This window comes from Lepus europaeus, chromosome 13, assembly GCF_033115175.1.
Source record: "Lepus europaeus isolate LE1 chromosome 13, mLepTim1.pri, whole genome shotgun sequence".
Lineage (NCBI taxonomy): Eukaryota > Metazoa > Chordata > Mammalia > Lagomorpha > Leporidae > Lepus > Lepus europaeus.
The window spans coordinates 80,912,326-80,930,600 of NC_084839.1; the positions used below are offsets into that span (position 1 = coordinate 80,912,326).

Sequence of the window (18,275 nt, forward strand, 5' to 3'; positions counted from 1 at the left end):
ATACAGGATGCTGGCATTGCTAATAGTGGCTTAACCCACTGTGCCACAGAACCAGCCCTGTGGGCTATTGGCTCCAGGCAGTTTCAGAGGCAGTAGGGCTGTGGTACGCATGGCAGTTGCTGCTCAGTCACTGTGGAAATTGTCTTGCCCCACTGGTTTCTTTACTTCTGGGCTTGGGCTGTGACTGTTTCCCTACCAGTTGTATTTGGCTTTTTGATAACTCTCACTTCAGTAGTTTGTCCTTCAGAAAGCTTGCTTTGGAGAAGTTAAGAAGAAGACACTGAGGGTATAGGCATTTGGCCTGGTAGTTAAGAAGCTGGTTGGAACACTCAAATCCCACATTAGTGTACGTGGGTTCAACTCCTGGCCCCTGGCTCCAGCTCCCTCCTGATACAGAACCTGGGGAGCAATGGAGATGACTCAAGCAATTTGATTCCTGCTACCTTCATAGCAGACCTAGATTGAGTTCCTGGCCCCTAGCTTTGATGCCTGGCCTTGTCCTGGCCATTGCAGGCATTTAGGGAATGAACCAGTATCTGTCTCTACCTCTCAAACAAATTGAAAAAAGAAAAAGTTAACTCTTAACAAGTTAGCCTTTCAGAGAATATCAAACTGAGTGGCAAATTCTGGAAACCTGCGGTGTATTATTTCATGCTCTGTAATACTTTCAGAGTTGCATGTTTCTAGATTGTCCAAATGTCCCTACTTGAAAAGGACCCTTTTAATTCTTCATTTTTCAGTCTGATTTATCACATTTAGGGTGGCTAGGTGCCCTATAATGATTTGCAGAAAGGATTTTTTGAGGTCTTGTTTAAAGATTCACTCTGATCTACATAGTCATCCTCTAAACTGTACTGTTGTTCTGGTTGAGAAATGAACGTAGTTACTCTGTTGCCTGTTTTCTGAAACCAAGTGACTAAACATGTACTCATCCTCTCTGGCCACAGACAGTTCTGGCTCGGTTATGAATTTTCAAGTATAAATGCTTCTGAAGACTTGTGTGGGGCTCAGTGAGACAGATCCAGACTTCATGATCCGCTCTTCCTGCGGAGGGCAAGAGAGCATGAGAAATGCTTAGAGCAGCCTGCGAGCAGGGGTGGCTATTTTGAGCTCATGTGGATGTCTTAGGATGCAGAACAGAATTATCTTTTACAGTGACTATTCATTGAAACTTGATTGTTACATATGGAACAGTGTCCATCAGATCAGATATCTACCTCCAACACATAGAAATCAGAACAGGATCCTGTTTCTTTTGCACTGTTTGGTTCCAGACCTGTTTCCTAGTCTGAAAACCCTGAATAAATTCCCCTGTTGTGCTTAAGCTTCCTTGGGTACATTTATGTTATTTAAATATTTGCTACTTCCTTGACTAAAAGGAAAACAAAGAAGCGAGATCTCAAAAAATAAATAAATCTGAATGGTCTGCCTGGTTTTCATACTGAGATCGTTAAAATAGTGACATAAGGTGTCCCTCCTCATAGTGTTCAGGCGCTGGTAACCTAAGGCCAAAGACCAGATGCTGACTGAATACTGCAACTGTAGCTGAATTCCCAAGTAGGACAGGGGTGAGACAGTTTCCACCAGTTTGCCTCACTTAATCCATACTGTCTCAGCAGCACAGTGACTGTCATTCTCTTAGAAGAGACTTGGGTTGCGTAACCTGCTTATGCTCAACTCTGAAGCAGAGCCAGGGTTCCAGTTCATGTTGGAGTGAGTCCAGGGCCTGCACTTTGACTCCCAGACAAGCTCCATCTATGTCTGTCTGTCTGTCCGTCTGTCTAAGAGGCAGAGAGAGAGAGCTCCCATCTGCTGGTTCATTCCCTAAATGGTCTGTTATGGCTGGTGCTGGGACAGGCCAAAGCCAGGAATTCAGTCCATGTCTTCCACATGGATAGCACGAATCCAGCCCCTTGAGCTATCATTGTTGCTTGCCAGCATATGTGTTAGCAGGAAGTTGGAGTTAGGAAGCGAGAGCTGGTATCAAATGCAGATACTTCATATTGGGTGTTTTCATCACTAGGTCAAACACCACCCTCCCATCCCATAGACATGCTTTTAAAAAATGTATATAGAGGGCCGGCGCTGTGGGGCAGCAGGTTAAAGCCCTGGCCTGAAGCATCGGCATCCCATATGGATGTCGGTTCGAGACCTGGCTGCTCCTCTTCTGATCCAGCTCTCTGCTATGGCCTAGGATAGCATTAGAAGATGGCCCAAGTCCCTGGGCCCCTGCACCTGCATGGGAGACCCAGAAGAGGCTCCTGACTCCTGGCTTTGATTCGGCGCAGTTCCAGCTAATTGGGGAGTGAACCAGCGGAAGGAAGACCTCTTTCTCTCTCTCTCTCTCTCCTCCTCCCCTTCTCTCTCTGTTTCTCCCTCTCTCATTCTGCCTCTCCTCTCTCTCTCCCTCTCTCTCTCTCTGCCTCTCCTTCTCTCTCTCTATAACTCTGACTTTCAAATAAATAAATAAATCTATAAATATATATATATATGTGTGTATATATATTTGAAAGACATGGTGACAGAGAGAAATCTTCTATCTGCTGATCCCTAAAGGACTGCAAAGACTGGGTCTGGGCCAGGCTGAAGCCAGGAGCCAGGAACTCCATCCTGGTTTCCTATGTGGGTGGCAGGGACCCAAGTGCTTCAGCCATTGTCTGCTGCTTCCCAGATACATTAGCAGGGAACTGGATCAAAAGGTGGAGTAGCTAGGATTTGAACCTTTCCTCCGATACAAGCTTAACACTGTGTCATGGTGCCTGCCTTTTTTTGTTTGTTTAATTGTATGGCACATAGCCATACAATTCTTTTTTTTTTTTTTAAGATTTATTTATATGTATTTGATGAGAGTTACAGAGAAAGGTAGAGACAGAGAGAGGTCTTCCATCTGCTGGTTCACTCCCCAGTGGCCCCAACAGCTGGAGTGGAGCTGATCTGAAGCCGGGAGCTTCTTCTGGGTCTCCCACATAGGTGCAGGGGCCCAAGGACTTGGGCCATACTCCACTGCTTTCCCAGGTCCATTAGAAGGGTGCTGGATTGGAAGTGGAACAGCCGGGACTTGAACCAGCACCCATGTGGGATGCCAGTGCTGCAAACTGGGGCTTTAACCCGCTGCACCACAGCGCCATCCCCAACATCATGATGCCTGCTTTTAAAGGTGCTTTCCTCATGGAGCCTGTCATTCTTGTTGGCAACTTTTGTGAATTCCAAAAAACCTAGAGTTCATGGCTCTGCATGAGAGCTAGGATCCTAAAGTAGGGCTTCCCTGCTCTATGGTTGGTTTGTGTAGGACAGTATCCTGGAGCCCCTCACCTTTGTCTGATATTCTGGTTTCATTTTCGTCATCACCAGAAATGTGGACCTGAGAGAATACTTGTCTGAAGAAGTGCAAGCGGTACACAAGAATACCACGTATGACCTCATCGCCAACATCGTCCACGACGGCAAGCCCTCTGAGGGCTCCTACCGGATCCATGTGCTTCATCATGTGAGTGGCTGCTGACTGGCTTGTGGAGCCGAGTGGCCAAACCGGTGTTCCTTTGGCATGTCAGAGGGCAGCCGCCTCCTGTTTGCCTGTGCTTGGCCTTGTCGTTGGGCTCTGCGAGTGATCGACCTGTCAGTGGTTAGCTTAAGGCAGTGGTTCTCAGTTCTGGCTGCGTGTTAGACTCACCTGGGGAACTTTTTGAAATCCTGATGCCTGGGCTCCAGTGCAGACCAGTGACATTAGGACAGTGGTTTTTAACTGGGGTAGAGGCCAGGGAGGCCGCTACACAGCCTACAGAGCTCAGGACAGTCCCTGCAACAAAGAATAATCAGCCAGCAGAATTAAGAGTCAGCATTAGGTTATCCCGAGGTGCAGCTGGCATTGTGATGTTTCCAGTTCCCCAGGAGATTTGAATGTGCAGCCAGGGCTGACCTGCATCCTGGACTAGAACCTTACTACCCCAAGTGGGGGCCTCCCGTCACGCGTGTGCAGAACCCAAGAGCTTGTCGGAAATGCAGTCACGGCCTCTGAACCTGCTGAATCAGAACCTGCACTTTCACAAGATCTGCCTCCGATTTGTGTGAAATTGAAGTTTACAAAGCTCTGATTTACAGTTCCCTTTGAGCTCAAAAATTTTTTGAATGTCTTCAGCTGAAAGCAGATAAAACATGTACTTGAGATTTATTTGGGTATCACATAGATTACTAGCACAGATTGTTCTTTATTAGTCTCTCATGGGACAGTGGATTTAATAATAGCTGGCTCTGACTATCAAGTGCTCTACTGTGTGCAAGAAAGCATGCCAAGTGCTTCATGTACATTCATTTCATTTCTGTCCTGCAGACCTCTACAGTGGGTGTTAGTATCATCTTTATCACTGATGAGGACATCTAGGTGCAGAGTTTGAGTTGTTGTTGTTTTTTTTTTTTTGACAGGCAGAGTTAGTAAGAGAGACAGAGAGAAAGGTCTTCCTTCCTTTGCTTTACCCCCCAAATGGCTGCCACAGCCAGCGTGCAGCACCGATCCAAAGCCAGGAGCCAGGTGCTTCCTCCTTGTCTCCCACGTGGGTGCAGGGCCTGAGCACTTGGGCCATCCTCCACTGCCTTCCCGGGCCACAGCAGAGAGCTGGACTGGAAGAGGAGCAACCGGGACAGAATCTGGCACCCTGACCTGGACTAGAACCCGGAGTACTGGCGCTGCAGGCAGAGGATTAGCCTAGTGAGCCACGGCACCGGCCAAGAGTTTGAGTTTATTTATTTATTTATTTTTTAAGGTTTATTTATTTGAAAGGCAGAGTGGCAGAGGGCAAGACAGAGATAGATTTTTCCATTCACTGGTTCATTCCCTGCAAATGGCCATAGCAGGGCTGGGCTAGGCTGAAGCCAGAAGCCAGGAATTTCGTCTGGGTCTTCCACATGGTTAGCGGGGGCCCAAGAACCAGGGCAAGCATCTGCTGCCCTCCCAGGAGTGTTAGCAGGGATCATAAGCAGAACGCCTGGGACTCAAACCAGCCCTCCTTTGCCAGTGTCTACAAGCAGGCTTAACCTGCTGCGGCACAACTGCAGCCCCAGAGTTTGATCAATCTGAAGTCAGAGTTGGGCTTTTAACCCAGACACTTGGCTCCAAAGCCCACACTCTTAACCAGTCGTTGCTTATTTGATCCTGAGGTTTGTTTCTGTTTTCTGTATTCTCAGCTCTTGGAATATCCTGAATGTCTGGAATACCTGTATTTTATTTGATTTACAATTTTTATTTATTTTTATTTTCTTTGAAAGACAGAGATCTTCTATTTGCTGTTCACAGATGCCCGGAACAGTCAGGGCTGGGCCTCCACATGGGTGGCAGGAGCTAAGTACTTGTGCTATCACCTGCTGCTTCCCAGGCACATTAGCCAGAACCTGGGTCAGAAGCAGCGTAGCTGGGAACTCAAGCTAGGCATTCCATTATGTGATATGGACGTCTTGTGCCAAACACCTGCTCCATGTAATAACTATATAATACTGATTTTTGATTCTTGGCATTTCCTACAAGTTTGGATGGGTGAGACAGGAGGGTGGTCAGAAGTGCCTCTGCCTTAATCCAGAAACCTTTATCCCCTTTGCTCATGGAAACATGAAAAGAGGTGGGCTTTGCAGTATTTGCAGCTCTGGTTTTACAGGCCAGAGGTCACATGCTTGTATGGTAGGCAGTGTCACTGGGATACTTCCCTGACTCCTGTTGCTGCGGCACTCTGGGCTGAGGGTGTGGAGGGTGGGGGTGTACACTTCTAGCTTCTGGTAGTTGGCACTGGTCACCTCCTCAGTGAATATGTCTGGTCTGCCATTCCTGAGTAGGAAGGAGACGGCTTACAGAGGATTAGAGGGCCTTCCTCTTTCTCCTCCTCAGTGTCCACGTAAATTCTTTTTTTCAAAATAATAAATGTAGTTTTCATCTGTTTGAAAGGCAGAGTGACTGAGAGGGCTATCTTTTATTTAAAGATTTATTTCTTTGAAAGAAAGATCTTCACTCCCCAAATGACCTCAACAGCCGGGGCTGAAGTGGGTAGCAGGGGCCCAAGTACTTGTGCTGTTTGTCTACTGCCTTCCCAGGTGTATTAACAGGAAGTTGGATTGAAAGAGTAGCAGGAACTGGAACCTGCATTCTGATAGGAGATACTGGCATTGGAAACATCTGCCTAAACTTCCGCACCACAATGCCAACCCCAAGAGAGCCGTCTTTTGCTGCCTCTCAAGATACATTAGAAGGAAACTGGGTTGGAAATGGAGTAGCCAGGACTTGAAATGGTGCTCTAATATGGGATTTGGGTATCCCAAGGGTGGCATAATTTATGCCACAACACCTACCCCTCAGTATTTTTTTTTTTTAAGGTTTATTTATTTGAAAGAGTTACAGAGGAGAGACAGATCTTCCATCTGCTAGTTTATTCCCCAGATGGCTGCAATGGCTGGGGCTGAGTCAGGCTGAAGCTAGCAACTTCTTCTGGGTCTCCCATGTGGGTAGCAGGGACCCAGGCACTTGGGCCATCTCCCACTGCTTTTCCCAGGCCATAGCAGAGAATTGGATCGGAAGTGGAGCAGCCAGAACTCAAACTTGCACCTATATGGGATGCCAGCATTGTAATCAGTGGCTTTACCTGTTATACCACAATGCCAGGCCCATTTTTTTACTTCCTTCAGCACTTATTTTTTGATTGAATGATTTGAAAGGTGGAGTTACAAAGAAGCAGAGGGAGAGAGGTCTTCCATCTGCTGGTTCACTTCCCAAATGGCCACAATGGCTGGAGCTGAGCCAATCCAAAGCCAGGAGCCAGGAGCTTCTTCCGGGTCTCCCACACAGGTGCAAGGACCCAAGGACTTGGGCCATCTTCTGCTGCTTTCCCAGGTCACAGCAGAGAGCTGGATCGGAAGTGGAACAGCCGGGACCCCAACCAGCTCCCATATGGGATGCCAGCACTGCAGGTAGTGGCATTACCTGCTATGCCACAGTGCCAACCCCCCTCTACTTCTTAAAAGCATACAGAAGTGGTTGAAACGCCACTGCACTTCATGGAATCCTTGGCTAGAACTGAGTTTTCCACGACCGACACAGTTGAATCGAGTTGAATCAAGCCCAGCCGAGACCATGCTCCTTCCTGGGACTCTTGCTGGACGGTGTCCAGTGACTGTTCTTTTTTTCTACCTCTTAGCTGTCATCCCTTCCTTCTATGCCATTTGGTTGTAGGGAGCAGGCTAACCCGGCCCTTCCTACTTTCTGCAGGGGACTGGGAAGTGGTATGAATTACAGGACCTCCAGGTGACTGACATCCTTCCCCAGATGATCACCCTGTCAGAGGCCTACATTCAGGTGGGTGTGAGCCCAGGGAGAGGGGTGATGGGGGCCGAGGCAGGAGGTAGGGCTGAGTTAGGATCTCGCTTGGCAGTCCGGGAGCGTAGTGGGTGTCCTGAGGGAGGTGGGGCCGCATTACATGGCCTAAAGGTCGCGCAGAGATTTTGAGAAAACGAGGAGACAGGGAAGCATGGCTGGCTGTGAGTGAGCAGAGGAGGTGGTGGTTGTGAGCAGGTTAGTTTTGCAGATGTTGGTCTGCCGTCAGGGAGGAAGGGCCTGGACTCTGCAGGGAAGCCGGCCAGGAGTCGTCCCCGAAGCGTTGCCCACGGCCCCGGGCAGCGTTAGCCCTTCTCTCTGTGACTCGACAGCGTTTTCTCCATCCTCTCACGTGGGGTGCCAGCTGCAGCCTGTGGGCTGTCTGGTCTTCACTGAATTGAGAACTCTGCGAGGACAGTCCTCTCTTTTTGCAGCTGCCTTAGTCCTGGTAACAGAGGGCAGACAGACTAGGGAAAGCCAAAGCTTTGTAGAAGAGGAGACTTCTGTTTCCTCAGTGGCTCCGTCTGAGGTCATAGACGGCCACGTGTGCTTTTCAGAAAGGACGTTTGGAATGGAGACTGAGAGGAAGGGTGGGTAGAAGACTGCAAGTGGAAGGAGAGGGATCCTCTGGCCGGCGTGCAGCAGATAGGCCAGGGTGACGGTTGTCTCTTACCTGGCACAGCATAGGTGTTTGAGAAATATCTGGTCACTGAATGCCTCCCAGACCAGCTGGTCAGTGTCTGTTTTCATTTCTTACAGATTTGGAAGAGGCGAGATAATGATGAAACCAACCAGCAGGGGGCTTGAGGGGAGCCGAGAGCACTGACGCTGTGGCTGATAGCCGGAGTGGCAGGTCTGGCAGCCCAGCGTCCGTGGGCTCTGCCTGCCGCAGAGCGTCAGAGCCGCCCGCCCGCCCACCTGGGGAGGCTCTGCGCTGTCACCAGCTGCCTTCCATCGACTTAGTGGATGGATGCGCCTTTCTCCTTGCTGTCTAGCTGCCTTCCCGCTCCGCAGGGCAGAGCTCTTGCAGATGTATATAGTTTATTTCTGAGTGACTGGGAGTGTCTGAAGGACAGGGAGTTTCCTCCAAACATCAAGCCTCGTGGTTCTGGGAGTAAGCATGGAGCCTGTAGCCCCTTCTCTACTGTAGATTATGTTCCTGTGCCCCCTTCATTTCCTGATGTGTTTTTGAAATGGATTAAATATTCTCCTGTTTTTATACCAGGCTATGTTTTATATCCTCTTAGGCAGCTGGCTAAGGGCAGGATTTATTTTCTTTTAATCTACACTCGTCTGCCCCACAGTCTGTCACCTGGGGGACGTTGTGCTGTCTCTCCCTGTCAGTCTGTGGTGGGAGCGGCTGCGTTTGCCTCTGAGTAGGAAACCGTCTGACTCAAAGTGCTGAGTTACGTGCTGGCTGGCGGCCGCCGGGGGCAGTTCGGGCTGCGTGGGGCTCAGTGTGGGGGAAAGGAAGGAGACGCAGAGAGCTGCTTATGTCAGTGCACTTCCGAGTCTCAGCCAGGCCCGTGCGTGCCCCAGAGCAGAGTGCCCATGGGAATTCACGTAGAAAGGGCTTCCAGCAGGCTCCGTCACTGACTCCGAGCTGCCTGGAGGAAGAGTGGGCTCAGCACCCCCTGAAGCAGGTCCCGATAGGGAGTCCACTACGGCACGTCCCCTTGGTGTATTTATTTTTTAAAGATTTATTTTATTTATTTGTAAGAGTTAGAGATTGAGATCTTCCATCTGCTGGTTCACTCCCCAAATGGCTGTAATGGCCAGGGCTGGGCCAGCCAGGAGCCAGGAGCTTCTTCTGGGTCTCCCACATGGGTGGCAGGGGTCCAAACGCTTGGACCATCTTCTGTTGCTTTCCCAGGCGCGTTAGCAGGGAGCTGGATCAGAAGTGGAGCAGCTGGAACTCGAACTGGTGCCCACATGGGATGCCGGCACTGCAGGTGGTGGCCCAACCTGCTAGGTCACAGCACCAGCCTCTCTCTTCTGTATTTTGAACTTCGTAGACTGTTAGCAAGTAGCGGTAAAGCCAGTCTCTGGAGTGAGGTGGGGGTGGGGGATGGGGAGGCAGTATTCGGTCAGCCTGGCCCCTGGGAGGCTGTGGGAGCCTCGTGTGGCTCTGGTGGAGTGAAGACTGTGGGGCCTCTCTGCAGACCTGCTGTGGGGCACACTGCTCTTGCTGCTTGCCAGACGGGACAGAAGTGGCTCTGGTGTTGGGCTGTGATTCAGGCTGGGACAGACGAGGTGGAGGCAGGGCTGCGGCTACACACTGGGGTCTTGCAGCCACCAGTGCAAGGTCCTTTTGAAGAAGGGCAGCGAGGAGGGTGCGCGTGGGCAGCTGGCAGGGGGAGAGTTCAGGCCTGGCTCCCGCTTTGCGGCTCAACAGGATGAGGACAGGGAAGGGCCATGTGTCTCATCCAGGGACCCAGAGTCCAGTGAGGGCAGACTTGGGACCAGCACCCAGGCCTGCCTTGTCAGGCCACTGCCCATCCTGTGTCAACAGGGAAGGCTGGGAGCCCTGGGACCTGGGAAGGGGAGACTGGCCTGTTCTGGGGGGTTCTCTGGCCGCCGTGGGGATGGGTAGGAGTTTTCCTGAAGGTGCCGCCAGAGGCCCTCAGGGGAGGGAGCTGATGAACACGGTGCAGCCTGAGAACAAGACCTGCCCGGCCCCCCACCCCACCGTGGGCCTGGACTCACCTGGACAGCTGAGTCCTCAGAAGTGAGGGCTTTGGATGCACTGGAGAGGGCTGAGCGTGGCCACACACGCCCCCAGGGCCTGCCACAGGGGCGGTATTAGGGCCTGGCCTGGGCATTTCTGCTCCCCACGTCCAGCTCTGAGGGGGCCACAGAGCCCCCCTCCCCCTCCTTGCCCCAGAAGGCACAGCTCTCAGTCCACCTGCTGCCTCCGTGGATGCTCTTGGGGTGACCTCATAGACACAGTTGGAGGAGGTGGGCATTCACCCCCTAAGACCCTTGTGTGCCCGCATACCTGGTCGGCAAGCACAGCCCCATTCCATAATAGACATCAAACTACTCCTCGGCCGCCCCTCCCTTCCCAGACTGCTCCTCCCCTTTCTGTTGTGACTTCCTTACCACTTGGAGACAGTCTTTTCTATGTGAAAACAGAGTGCCTCCCAGGCCTGCGCCCCTGCCCCGGGAGAGCAGGGACCCTGAGGACCACAGGCCGGAACTGGCGGGACTCTGGGAGCTCAGGGACGTGCTAGGACCAGCTGCGGGGCCGGGCGAGTACCTGGCAGATTGCGCGGGCATCCCAGTCCCTGGACAGCAGGCTCAGCAGCTGGGGCTTGTGCAGCTCCACAAATTGTTCACACTGGAGGAAGGCACAGACATGCTGGAGGCTGAGGGGTGGGGGCCGAGGCCCTGCCCTGGCCTCTCCTGCCTTCTTGTTCCTCCTCCCTGTTCGCTCTGGGTGTAGCTCCGGCCATCGGCCCTCACTCACCCACCATGGCTGGAAGCCGAACCCTCGGCGAGCTGAAGCCGGCCGGAATGAGGGATTTCTGCAGGAAAATCTGGGCACACTGGTGCTGCCTCTGGGCAGAGATGCGGGCAGCTTGCCTCAGATCACCGTCCTGTCATTGCTTTGGACATTGGCAGAGCCCCTGGGACTCTGCAGGTGGCCTTGTTCTAAGGTACACTGCGGGGAGGGTGGGGTGGGCACAGGAGCTTGGAGAGAAGGCCAGGCAGGCCCTTTCCTGGCTCCAGGGGTCTGGCCTCGCTCATCTGGTATCCACCAGACAGTGGCAGGTGCCACTCACAGCAAGGGCACCAAGTGGCACCCCGGGGCCACAACTGCAGGTAGTACACTCTGGGTGTGTGTGGGGGGACTGGAGAGAGGACAGCATGGGGCCTCTGGCAAGGCTTTACTGGGCCTAACCACCGTCCCCTGGCACTCACTGAGCTCACGAGGGAGGCCTGCCAGTCCCCCAGAGCCCACAGCCCTAGGTCCAGAAGTGGCCCCTCTTAACAGGTTTTGCCCTAAGTCACAGCCGTTACCTCCGTCCTGTGTGCCCGCCTGAGCTCTAGGCTGGCCCGGGCTGGGTGCCTCTGGCTTTGCCTGTGCTCAGCGCTCTACCATGGATGAGCCCTAGGTTCCATGACCCCCATGTGCCTGCTCCTCACCTCTTGCTTGTCCAGCTGGGAGCCGAGGCAGGCGTGGTACACTGCCTGCGGCCTGGTCTGCTCACTGATGTTCCTGGCCTGGGTGGTCACAGACATGCAGAGGCGGCACTCTGGGTCTTGCGGCAGCCACTCCCCTGGCAGGGCCTCCAGAGTGGGTGGGACTGGAGAGGAAACAGTCAAGGCTGCCGTGCAGAGGTGTGGGGTTCCTGCCCCCCCCCCCCCTGCAGGGGGACTGGAGAAGGAGAGGGTGGTGCAGGGCCCGGAAGGGGGGAAATAGGCCGCGGGCTGCGGGCTGGGGTGGCGGACGGCAGGCTCACCTTGGCCAATGCTGTCCATGCTGGAGCACCGGAGGACAAGGCCACAGACCAGCTGGGGCAGCACACGGCCCAGTAGCACCTCCAGCAGAATGACAGTGTAGCGTTCGGCCAGGCACTGACAGATACCGCCCACCACCAGGGGTACCACGTGGCACACCTGGGCCACAGCCATGGCCAGCACACCCTGAGGTGGGGGCAGAGAGAGGGCAGGGTGGAACCTTCCCTTGGGCAGGCTCTGGTGCTGGGCGCTTGGCATAAGGCCCCTGTTGCTCTTCAGGATGGGTGATAGTTGCACCCCAGGTTGCTGAGGACAGAGGGTCTAGGGGACTTGGGACTGACGTGTAGCCACTGAGTGTCCAGGAGCCAGCAGGGAAACCGAGTCTGACTCCAAGGGCCCTAGACTCGCTGCAAGACTGTGGCCAGCCCAGAGGCAGGGGAGCTGCATCTTCCCCCTCCGGGCTCAGGGAGCCCTCTGCTTCCCACAGGTGGATTTGCCCCTCTCTGGCTCGGAGCCAACAGGTGTGTGGTTTTAGGAGCCCCTGCCTGGGGCAGCCGGCAGTTTCCCCACTCTTTCCAATTTTGCAAAGACAACCTCTGAGCTGAAGGCAGGGAGCAGCGAGCCTGTGGCTTACCCTCCCCTGCCTCACTCATTTACACGCCAAGGTTGACCTTGACCTGCCCCTCTCGCAGCCCCCTGCTATTCCCCAGTGCCAGGAGGCTGGGGTAAGAGCAGGGCTCAGGGAAGTGCTCTCTGGACTGTGGCACCTTCCAGATGGACACGTTTGGTGACACGAACTCCCACTGGGTCTCCCCTCCTGCTGCAATGACTACGGTGGGCTGTCCTTCCTCTGCGAAAGGCCAGCCTGGACCTGTGTGCCCTGCGTCACCCCTTCTCTCTTCCACCTCACAACTCCCCGCCTCACTGGCCAGCCCCATCTACACAGGACGCTGGCTGGAAAAGCCTCGCCCACTTCTGCCACCCTTCCCAGAGGACCTTCCTGGAAGAGTGGTCAGTACTCGTGCTGGCCCCTTCCTCTCCCATCCTTTGCTGGGGCTCCTGTCCCCACCTCACCTCCAGAACAAGTCTCAAGGTCACCGACACCCTCCCTCTCACCAGATCCGCTGTTGGTGTCCTCTCTCGCTTGGTTTTTTTTTTTTTTGACAGGCAGAGTGGATAGTGAGAGAGACAGAGAGAAAGGTCTTCCTTTTTGCCATTGGTTCACCCCCCAAATGGCCGCTGCAGCCGGCGCATCTCGCTGATCCGAAGGCAGGAGCCAGGTGCTTCTCCTGGTTTCCCATGTGGGTACAGGGCCCAAGGACTTGGGCCATCCTCCACTGCCTTCCCGGGCCATAGCAGAGAGCTGGCCTGGAAGAGGGGCAACCGGGATAGAATCCGGCGCCCCGACCGGGACTAGAACCTGGTGTGCTGGCGCCGCAAGGCGGAGGATTAGCCTGTTAAGCCACGGCGCCGGCCTCTCGCTTGGTTTTTGAAGTACTTGCTTCCTCCTGGCTCCCATCTGGTGGGCTGTCCTCCTCAGGTTCCTCTGCTTGTCTGAGCTGCCTGTGCAGCCTGCCCACTTCCGGTGCCCCTCCCTGCCCACTTCCGGTGCCCCTCTCTGCCCACTTGCTGTCTCAGCAGCCTCACCCCTTCCCCTGGATTCCACTTTGGCCCACAGCCAGTGACACCCAGAGTCCCCCAAAGCCTGGTGTTCAGCCTCCTGCTCCTGTGTCACACAGGCATCTCCAACTTAACGTGGCCAGGAGAGACGCTCTCTGCCTGAACCTATCAAGTTCACCCATCTCAGCTGGCACATCACGGGAGAGCCTCGGTCTGCAGGCATCACTGGGATTCCTCTCATTCTCACTCTCCGAGGCTGTCCATTCTAGGGCCTGTGGAGCCCACCCTCTTGGCTCCAAGCCCTGCCCCAACACCTCTCCTTGTGATTTCTGCAGTGATGTTGTAAGCAACTTCCTTCATTGTCGCCTCCCACCTGCCCGATCCTCTCTGCACACCGCGGGGGAGAGACTGAGACCCTCAGGAAGCTGTCAGCTGTGCGTTTCTGAAGTGGGCTTAGAGTCATCTCCGTGGGCTGTCAGCCCACTCTCCCTTGGGCAGGTCCTCTCCCCCACCCCCAAGGCTTCTGGCATCAGCTTAGCCACGCCCTCCTTAGAACCTCTCCCAGACCCAACAGCCTATGCCTCCGCGGCCGTCCATGGCCTCATCCCGAGTGAATCCCGTGCTCTGCACTCAGCACTGTCCCCACGCAGGTGGATGCTGGGAGCCTCAGTGACAAGGTGGCCTGTGGGGTGCCCTCGGGGAAGGGCTGTGGGATGGGCTGATGGGGCCAGTGGTCATGGCCACTCCAGGTCTGCAGAACTCCACATTGGACGCTGCAGGGGTGGGGGCAGGGGGGAGTCCCTCTGGGGAATCCCTGCTTTGGGAGAATTAGAGCAACTTGTCCGCAGAGACTCAGGTCTCACCTGTTCCTTGGCGCCTGGCCTTGTGCCTGTCACAGCAGGGGCTTCCTGGCTGTCCTATGGACTCTAAGCTGGCACCTGCAGGCCTGAGCGGCTGTAGGGGTGGCTCCCCACCTCCCCAGCTGATCCCAGCAGGGCTGGGATTGGAGCCGGGGACGCCTCACCTTGGGAATCATGGCCTGGACCCGCTTGAGGAGAGTCCTGCAGAGCCAGCAGAAGGGCAGGGGGATGGGGAACCGCTGCGCAGACAGATCCTGCGGGAGAGAATCCGGGAGTGCTGCCGGAAGTTGTCCTCCGGGCTCCGCCTCCCCGCCCCTCACCCCTTTCTCTCCCTCCTGCCCGGAGCTTCTCCTCTGCCTCCTGGTTTTTGCCCTCCAGAGTGCAAGTGTTCCTGGGCCTTAGCTGTGGCCCTAGCTCCCCACCTCACTGCCTTGGGGGCTCCCTTACCTGCGTGTGGGGCCCAGGCTTTGCTGGGAGGGCCCCCAGCAGTGTGGGGAGGACCAGCTTGTCAGGCAGAGGGTCCAGCGGAGGCTCTGGTGACCCAGGTTGGCACAGGCCTAGGTGCTGGCAGATGGCCTTTGGATTCTAGGGCACAGAGTAGGTGAGGGGTAGTTAGGGGAGGGAGAGAACCCTCGTCTTGCTAGGCTGGCCCAAGGCTCATAGGTGAGAGCCAATGACTTTGGGCGTAGAATGGCAGGGAGCAGGTCGGGCGGTGTGTGTGTGTGTGTGTGTGCAAGCACTGGGGTGGGCATGGGGTGCATGGAGAAGCAGGTAGGTAGGAGGCAGGTCCACAGGCCCTCACGATCTGGCTCTGGAAGTAGGTGATGGTGAGGGGGAAGTAGACATCAAGCACGTGGTGACACTGGGGCACCAGCAGCTTCAAGGGAAGAACGTCGCACTCATGCTCCAGAAACTTCCGAATGGTGTCCTGGGAGGATAGAGAGGGAGTGGTCAGCCTGGCCTGCCTGAGCCCTGCCCCCACCCAGAGTTCCTGGACACAGGGCAGCTCCCAGGGCAGACTGACCCCCTTCCCCTTGGGAAAGCCTGTCTCCAGCTGCACAGCTGAGCTCAGTCCCAGGCCTCCTGCTCATACAGGAGATGGCCTCCTTAATCTTGTCTGTCTCTCAGACCCCAGGCTCCCTCCGGGATCTGGGCCTCATCACCTGGAAAATGGCCTCCTTGGTCATCTTGGTAAGGATGTTGACGATGTCCTGACACTCCTGGCACAGGTCATCCTGGGAAGAGGGCCCACGGTGGGGACACGTGAGTGGGTCATGCTCCCAAATCCAGTGACTGGGTGGGGCTCTCCCAGGGCAAGGCGGCTGTCCACCATCCCACGGCATCCCATGCCATCCACCCCATACCATCCATCCTATCTAATCTACCCCACCTGTTTATCCCATCCCATTCCCTTCATCAAAGACCCCCGTGTTGCCACGCGTGGTGGTGGTACTCACGGCTCCCACATGTCCCCAGACTTCCTGTAGACAGTGCCCCAGGGCTTTGCACTGCAATGCTTGCTCCAGGCTTTGGCACCAAAACTCAGGGCCCTGAGCACAGGCCAAGGGTGAAGTGGCCCAGACAGCTGCAGTTGGGGGCCAGGGCAGCCTTAGTCGGGGTGAGGCTACATCTGGGTCCCTGACCTCACCCAGCCTTTGCTGGGACTGAACACGCTGGAGTCATGCAGCTCTGGGTCCCACCTGCTCCGGGACCCACCAACTGTGTGGCCGTGGACAGAACCTGCAGTCTCTCTCAGCCTCAACAAAGCCTAGAGCTAGGCCAATACCTGGCACGGGGCAGTGCTCAGTAAGTGGTAGAGACCCCTACGATGGGCCTTCCACACCTGTCCCAGGTGACAGGGAGGTGAAGAGGGGCTGGGGGGACTCACCAGTGCCTGGGCCACAGAGGGTGGGCAGCAGCAGCAGCAGCAGCCACGGCGGCAGGTGTGACTTGGCCATGACGCCGCCAAAGCCTGGGTGCCCTGCTTGGGGCAGGGGCTCTTATAGCTGGGGGCGGGAGCATGGGACAGGGCTCTGTGGGGGCAGTGGTGACCTCAGTGTTTGTCTTTGTCCTGAAGAGCCCTCCAGGTGTTTTGAACCAGCCCCTTCCCAGCAGGGGCATTCCTGCCCTCCTCCCTCGATTTGGGCTGGTGGCCACTTCACTTTCCCTTTGTCCCTGCCCCGACTCCCACAGGCCTGGGTTCCTGGCCCCTTCTGAACAGGGGCCTTTTTTGGTCTCCACACCTTGTCCCACCTCTCCAGGCTGAGCAAGGGAAGCCGACGCACGGCTGGGGCAGCCAGGGTGGTCCCTCTGCCACCCTCTCCTCCCAAGTCCTCCTCTGCTCTTGTGCAATGGCCCGAAGAGCTTCCTGCCTGGCTCTTGACCCAGGGCAAGCACCGGAAGGGCAAACCCAGGACCCTCCCAGCCCTTCTTACCTTTTCTCCTAGAAAAATTCCTCCAGTTCTATGGATTAGTCAGAAGAGGATTTACACGGTACAAAGTGAGCCAAGAGTCAGAGAGGAGGATGGAGGGTGTGGGGGACGGGCTTCAGCGGGCCCCTCCACGGCAGGCATACAGCTGATGGTTCAGGAGAAGCTGCCCTGAGTGGCTTCGGTGGCTCTCAGAGGAGGTCCCCACCATGCAGGCACACTGGGGCAGAAGCTCTAAGCTGATGTGGGGTAGACTTGCCCGTGAGTGGAGGAGGAGAGTGTGAGCTCACCGACATCTCCCTGGCCAGGATCAAGGTCAATTTATCTGATTGCTGCACGAACTCGCTCTCTGGCGGAAGCTCACAGGTGGCCATCTCCAGGAAGCACTCCAGGGTTCTTGAATTAGTACCATGACAAAAACAGCTGCACCCAAGGCGGTTGAGTGACACACTCAAGGTCATTGTCAAGGACTCGCGTAGTTTCTGTTGGCCTCAAGCCCTTGTCAGTTTGACAAACGCAGTTGCCATCATGGAAATGGACCAAGAGTGTGAAAACATGTGCCCAAAGATTGGGAGGGCAGGCACTCAGTACAGCAGGTAAGACCCAGGTGGAGCCTCCTCTTCTCTCTCACTCTTTCTCTTTTCTCTCTTTCCCTCCTCTCTCCTCTTGGCTCGCTCACTCTCTTCTCTCCTCGCTATCTCTCCTCTCCTCTCTGCTCTCTCTCTCTCTTTTCCTTCCTCGCCCCTTCCCTATGGTCTGCTGGATTTTCCCCAATAAATCCTTTCCCTTACTCCGGTGTGTGGTGTGTTTTGTGGCGATCTTACATTGGTGCCATGACTTTGATCCAGGCTCCCCCAGTGACCTTGATCTCCCTTTGGGGATCTCTGAGCTGCTCTGGGGTCCTGGATTTCTGCCAGTCGCAAAACACACCCCCGGAACTCCTTCCACGTCACCAAACACTTCGTGATCTCCATCCACACATGGGTCTTCCAAATTCTGAGCATTTACAGGAGGTGATAATGGAACGAACCAAGGCCTTCAACAACCCGGCGGTCAACCAAATGCTGCTACAAGGATATACTCGGCTCTCCACCCAGGAGACAGCGGCTTGAGACATCGCCCCATGCCAGCAGAGAGAACCTCATCACCCCATGTCAGCAGGAAGTAGCTCTAAAGACAGATCATCGTCCCTCTACCCCTCCTGACTTTTGGGACTAATGTACTCCCATACAGCGCCTGCTTTATAAAGAACAAAAGGGGGGAATATTAGGAAAATGGCGCAGTCTTACCTATGGCAGGATCTACACCCTGACACCATCCTAGGCTCTAGCCCCTGCCTCCACTGCTGGAAGCCAGGTGGCCACATGGCCCAACCACCGGTGTCAAGCTCCACCCCCATCCTAATGGGATTCGCTGCTTCTGCTTCCCTGCCCGCCCTCCGGTGAAGTTTTAAAAGGACCTGTTCCTGAACACGTGGCTCTCTCTCCTCTCTCCCCTCTCTTCTCTCTTCTCTCTTCTCTCTTCTCTCTGTTTTCTCTCCTCGCTCTCTTGTCTCAC

At 55.0% G+C, this 18,275-nt stretch overlaps 2 protein-coding genes across 2 annotated transcripts in view; one reads left to right on the top strand and one right to left on the bottom strand.

The window, feature by feature from the left end:
* USP39 (ubiquitin specific peptidase 39) overlaps positions 1-8,564 on the top strand; it is a 33,979-nt gene extending 25,415 nt beyond the window's left edge. Inside the window, exons 11-13 of the mRNA XM_062209776.1 lie at positions 3,352-3,487; positions 7,241-7,327; positions 8,105-8,564. Of these exons, the coding sequence (XP_062065760.1) occupies positions 3,352-3,487; positions 7,241-7,327; positions 8,105-8,152 (271 nt within the window). The 3' untranslated portion in view covers positions 8,153-8,564. The remainder of the gene's footprint in view (positions 1-3,351; positions 3,488-7,240; positions 7,328-8,104) is intronic.
* Positions 8,565-9,565: 1,001 nt separating this feature from the next.
* Positions 9,566-16,247, bottom strand: SFTPB (surfactant protein B). The gene is made up of 11 exons (XM_062208729.1): positions 16,178-16,247; positions 15,747-15,874; positions 15,453-15,524; positions 15,092-15,217; positions 14,737-14,874; positions 14,454-14,543; positions 11,812-11,995; positions 11,495-11,655; positions 10,605-10,685; positions 10,052-10,130; positions 9,566-9,653 (listed from the first exon to the last, which is right to left on the bottom strand). Exons 1-10 carry the CDS (start codon positions 16,245-16,247, stop codon positions 10,068-10,070), a joined length of 1,113 nt encoding a protein of 370 aa, XP_062064713.1. The 3' UTR covers positions 9,566-9,653; positions 10,052-10,067.
* Between the last annotated feature and the right edge of the window lie 2,028 nt (positions 16,248-18,275).

Bases quoted from the DNA above. Each gene is read 5' to 3' on its own strand.
- SFTPB (XM_062208729.1), bottom strand. From the start codon at position 16,247: ATGGCCAAGTCACACCTGCCGCCGTGGCTGCTGCTGCTGCTGCTGCCC. The intron at 11,996-14,453 runs GTGAGGCGTCCC...CCCCCACCTCAG, and splicing joins TCCAGGCCATGATTCCCAAG to GGTGTGCTGGCCATGGCTGT. The intron at 10,131-10,604 runs GTACTCGCCCGG...CCCCTGTGGCAG, and splicing joins ATGCCCGCGCAATCTGCCAG to GCCCTGGGGGCGTGTGTGGC.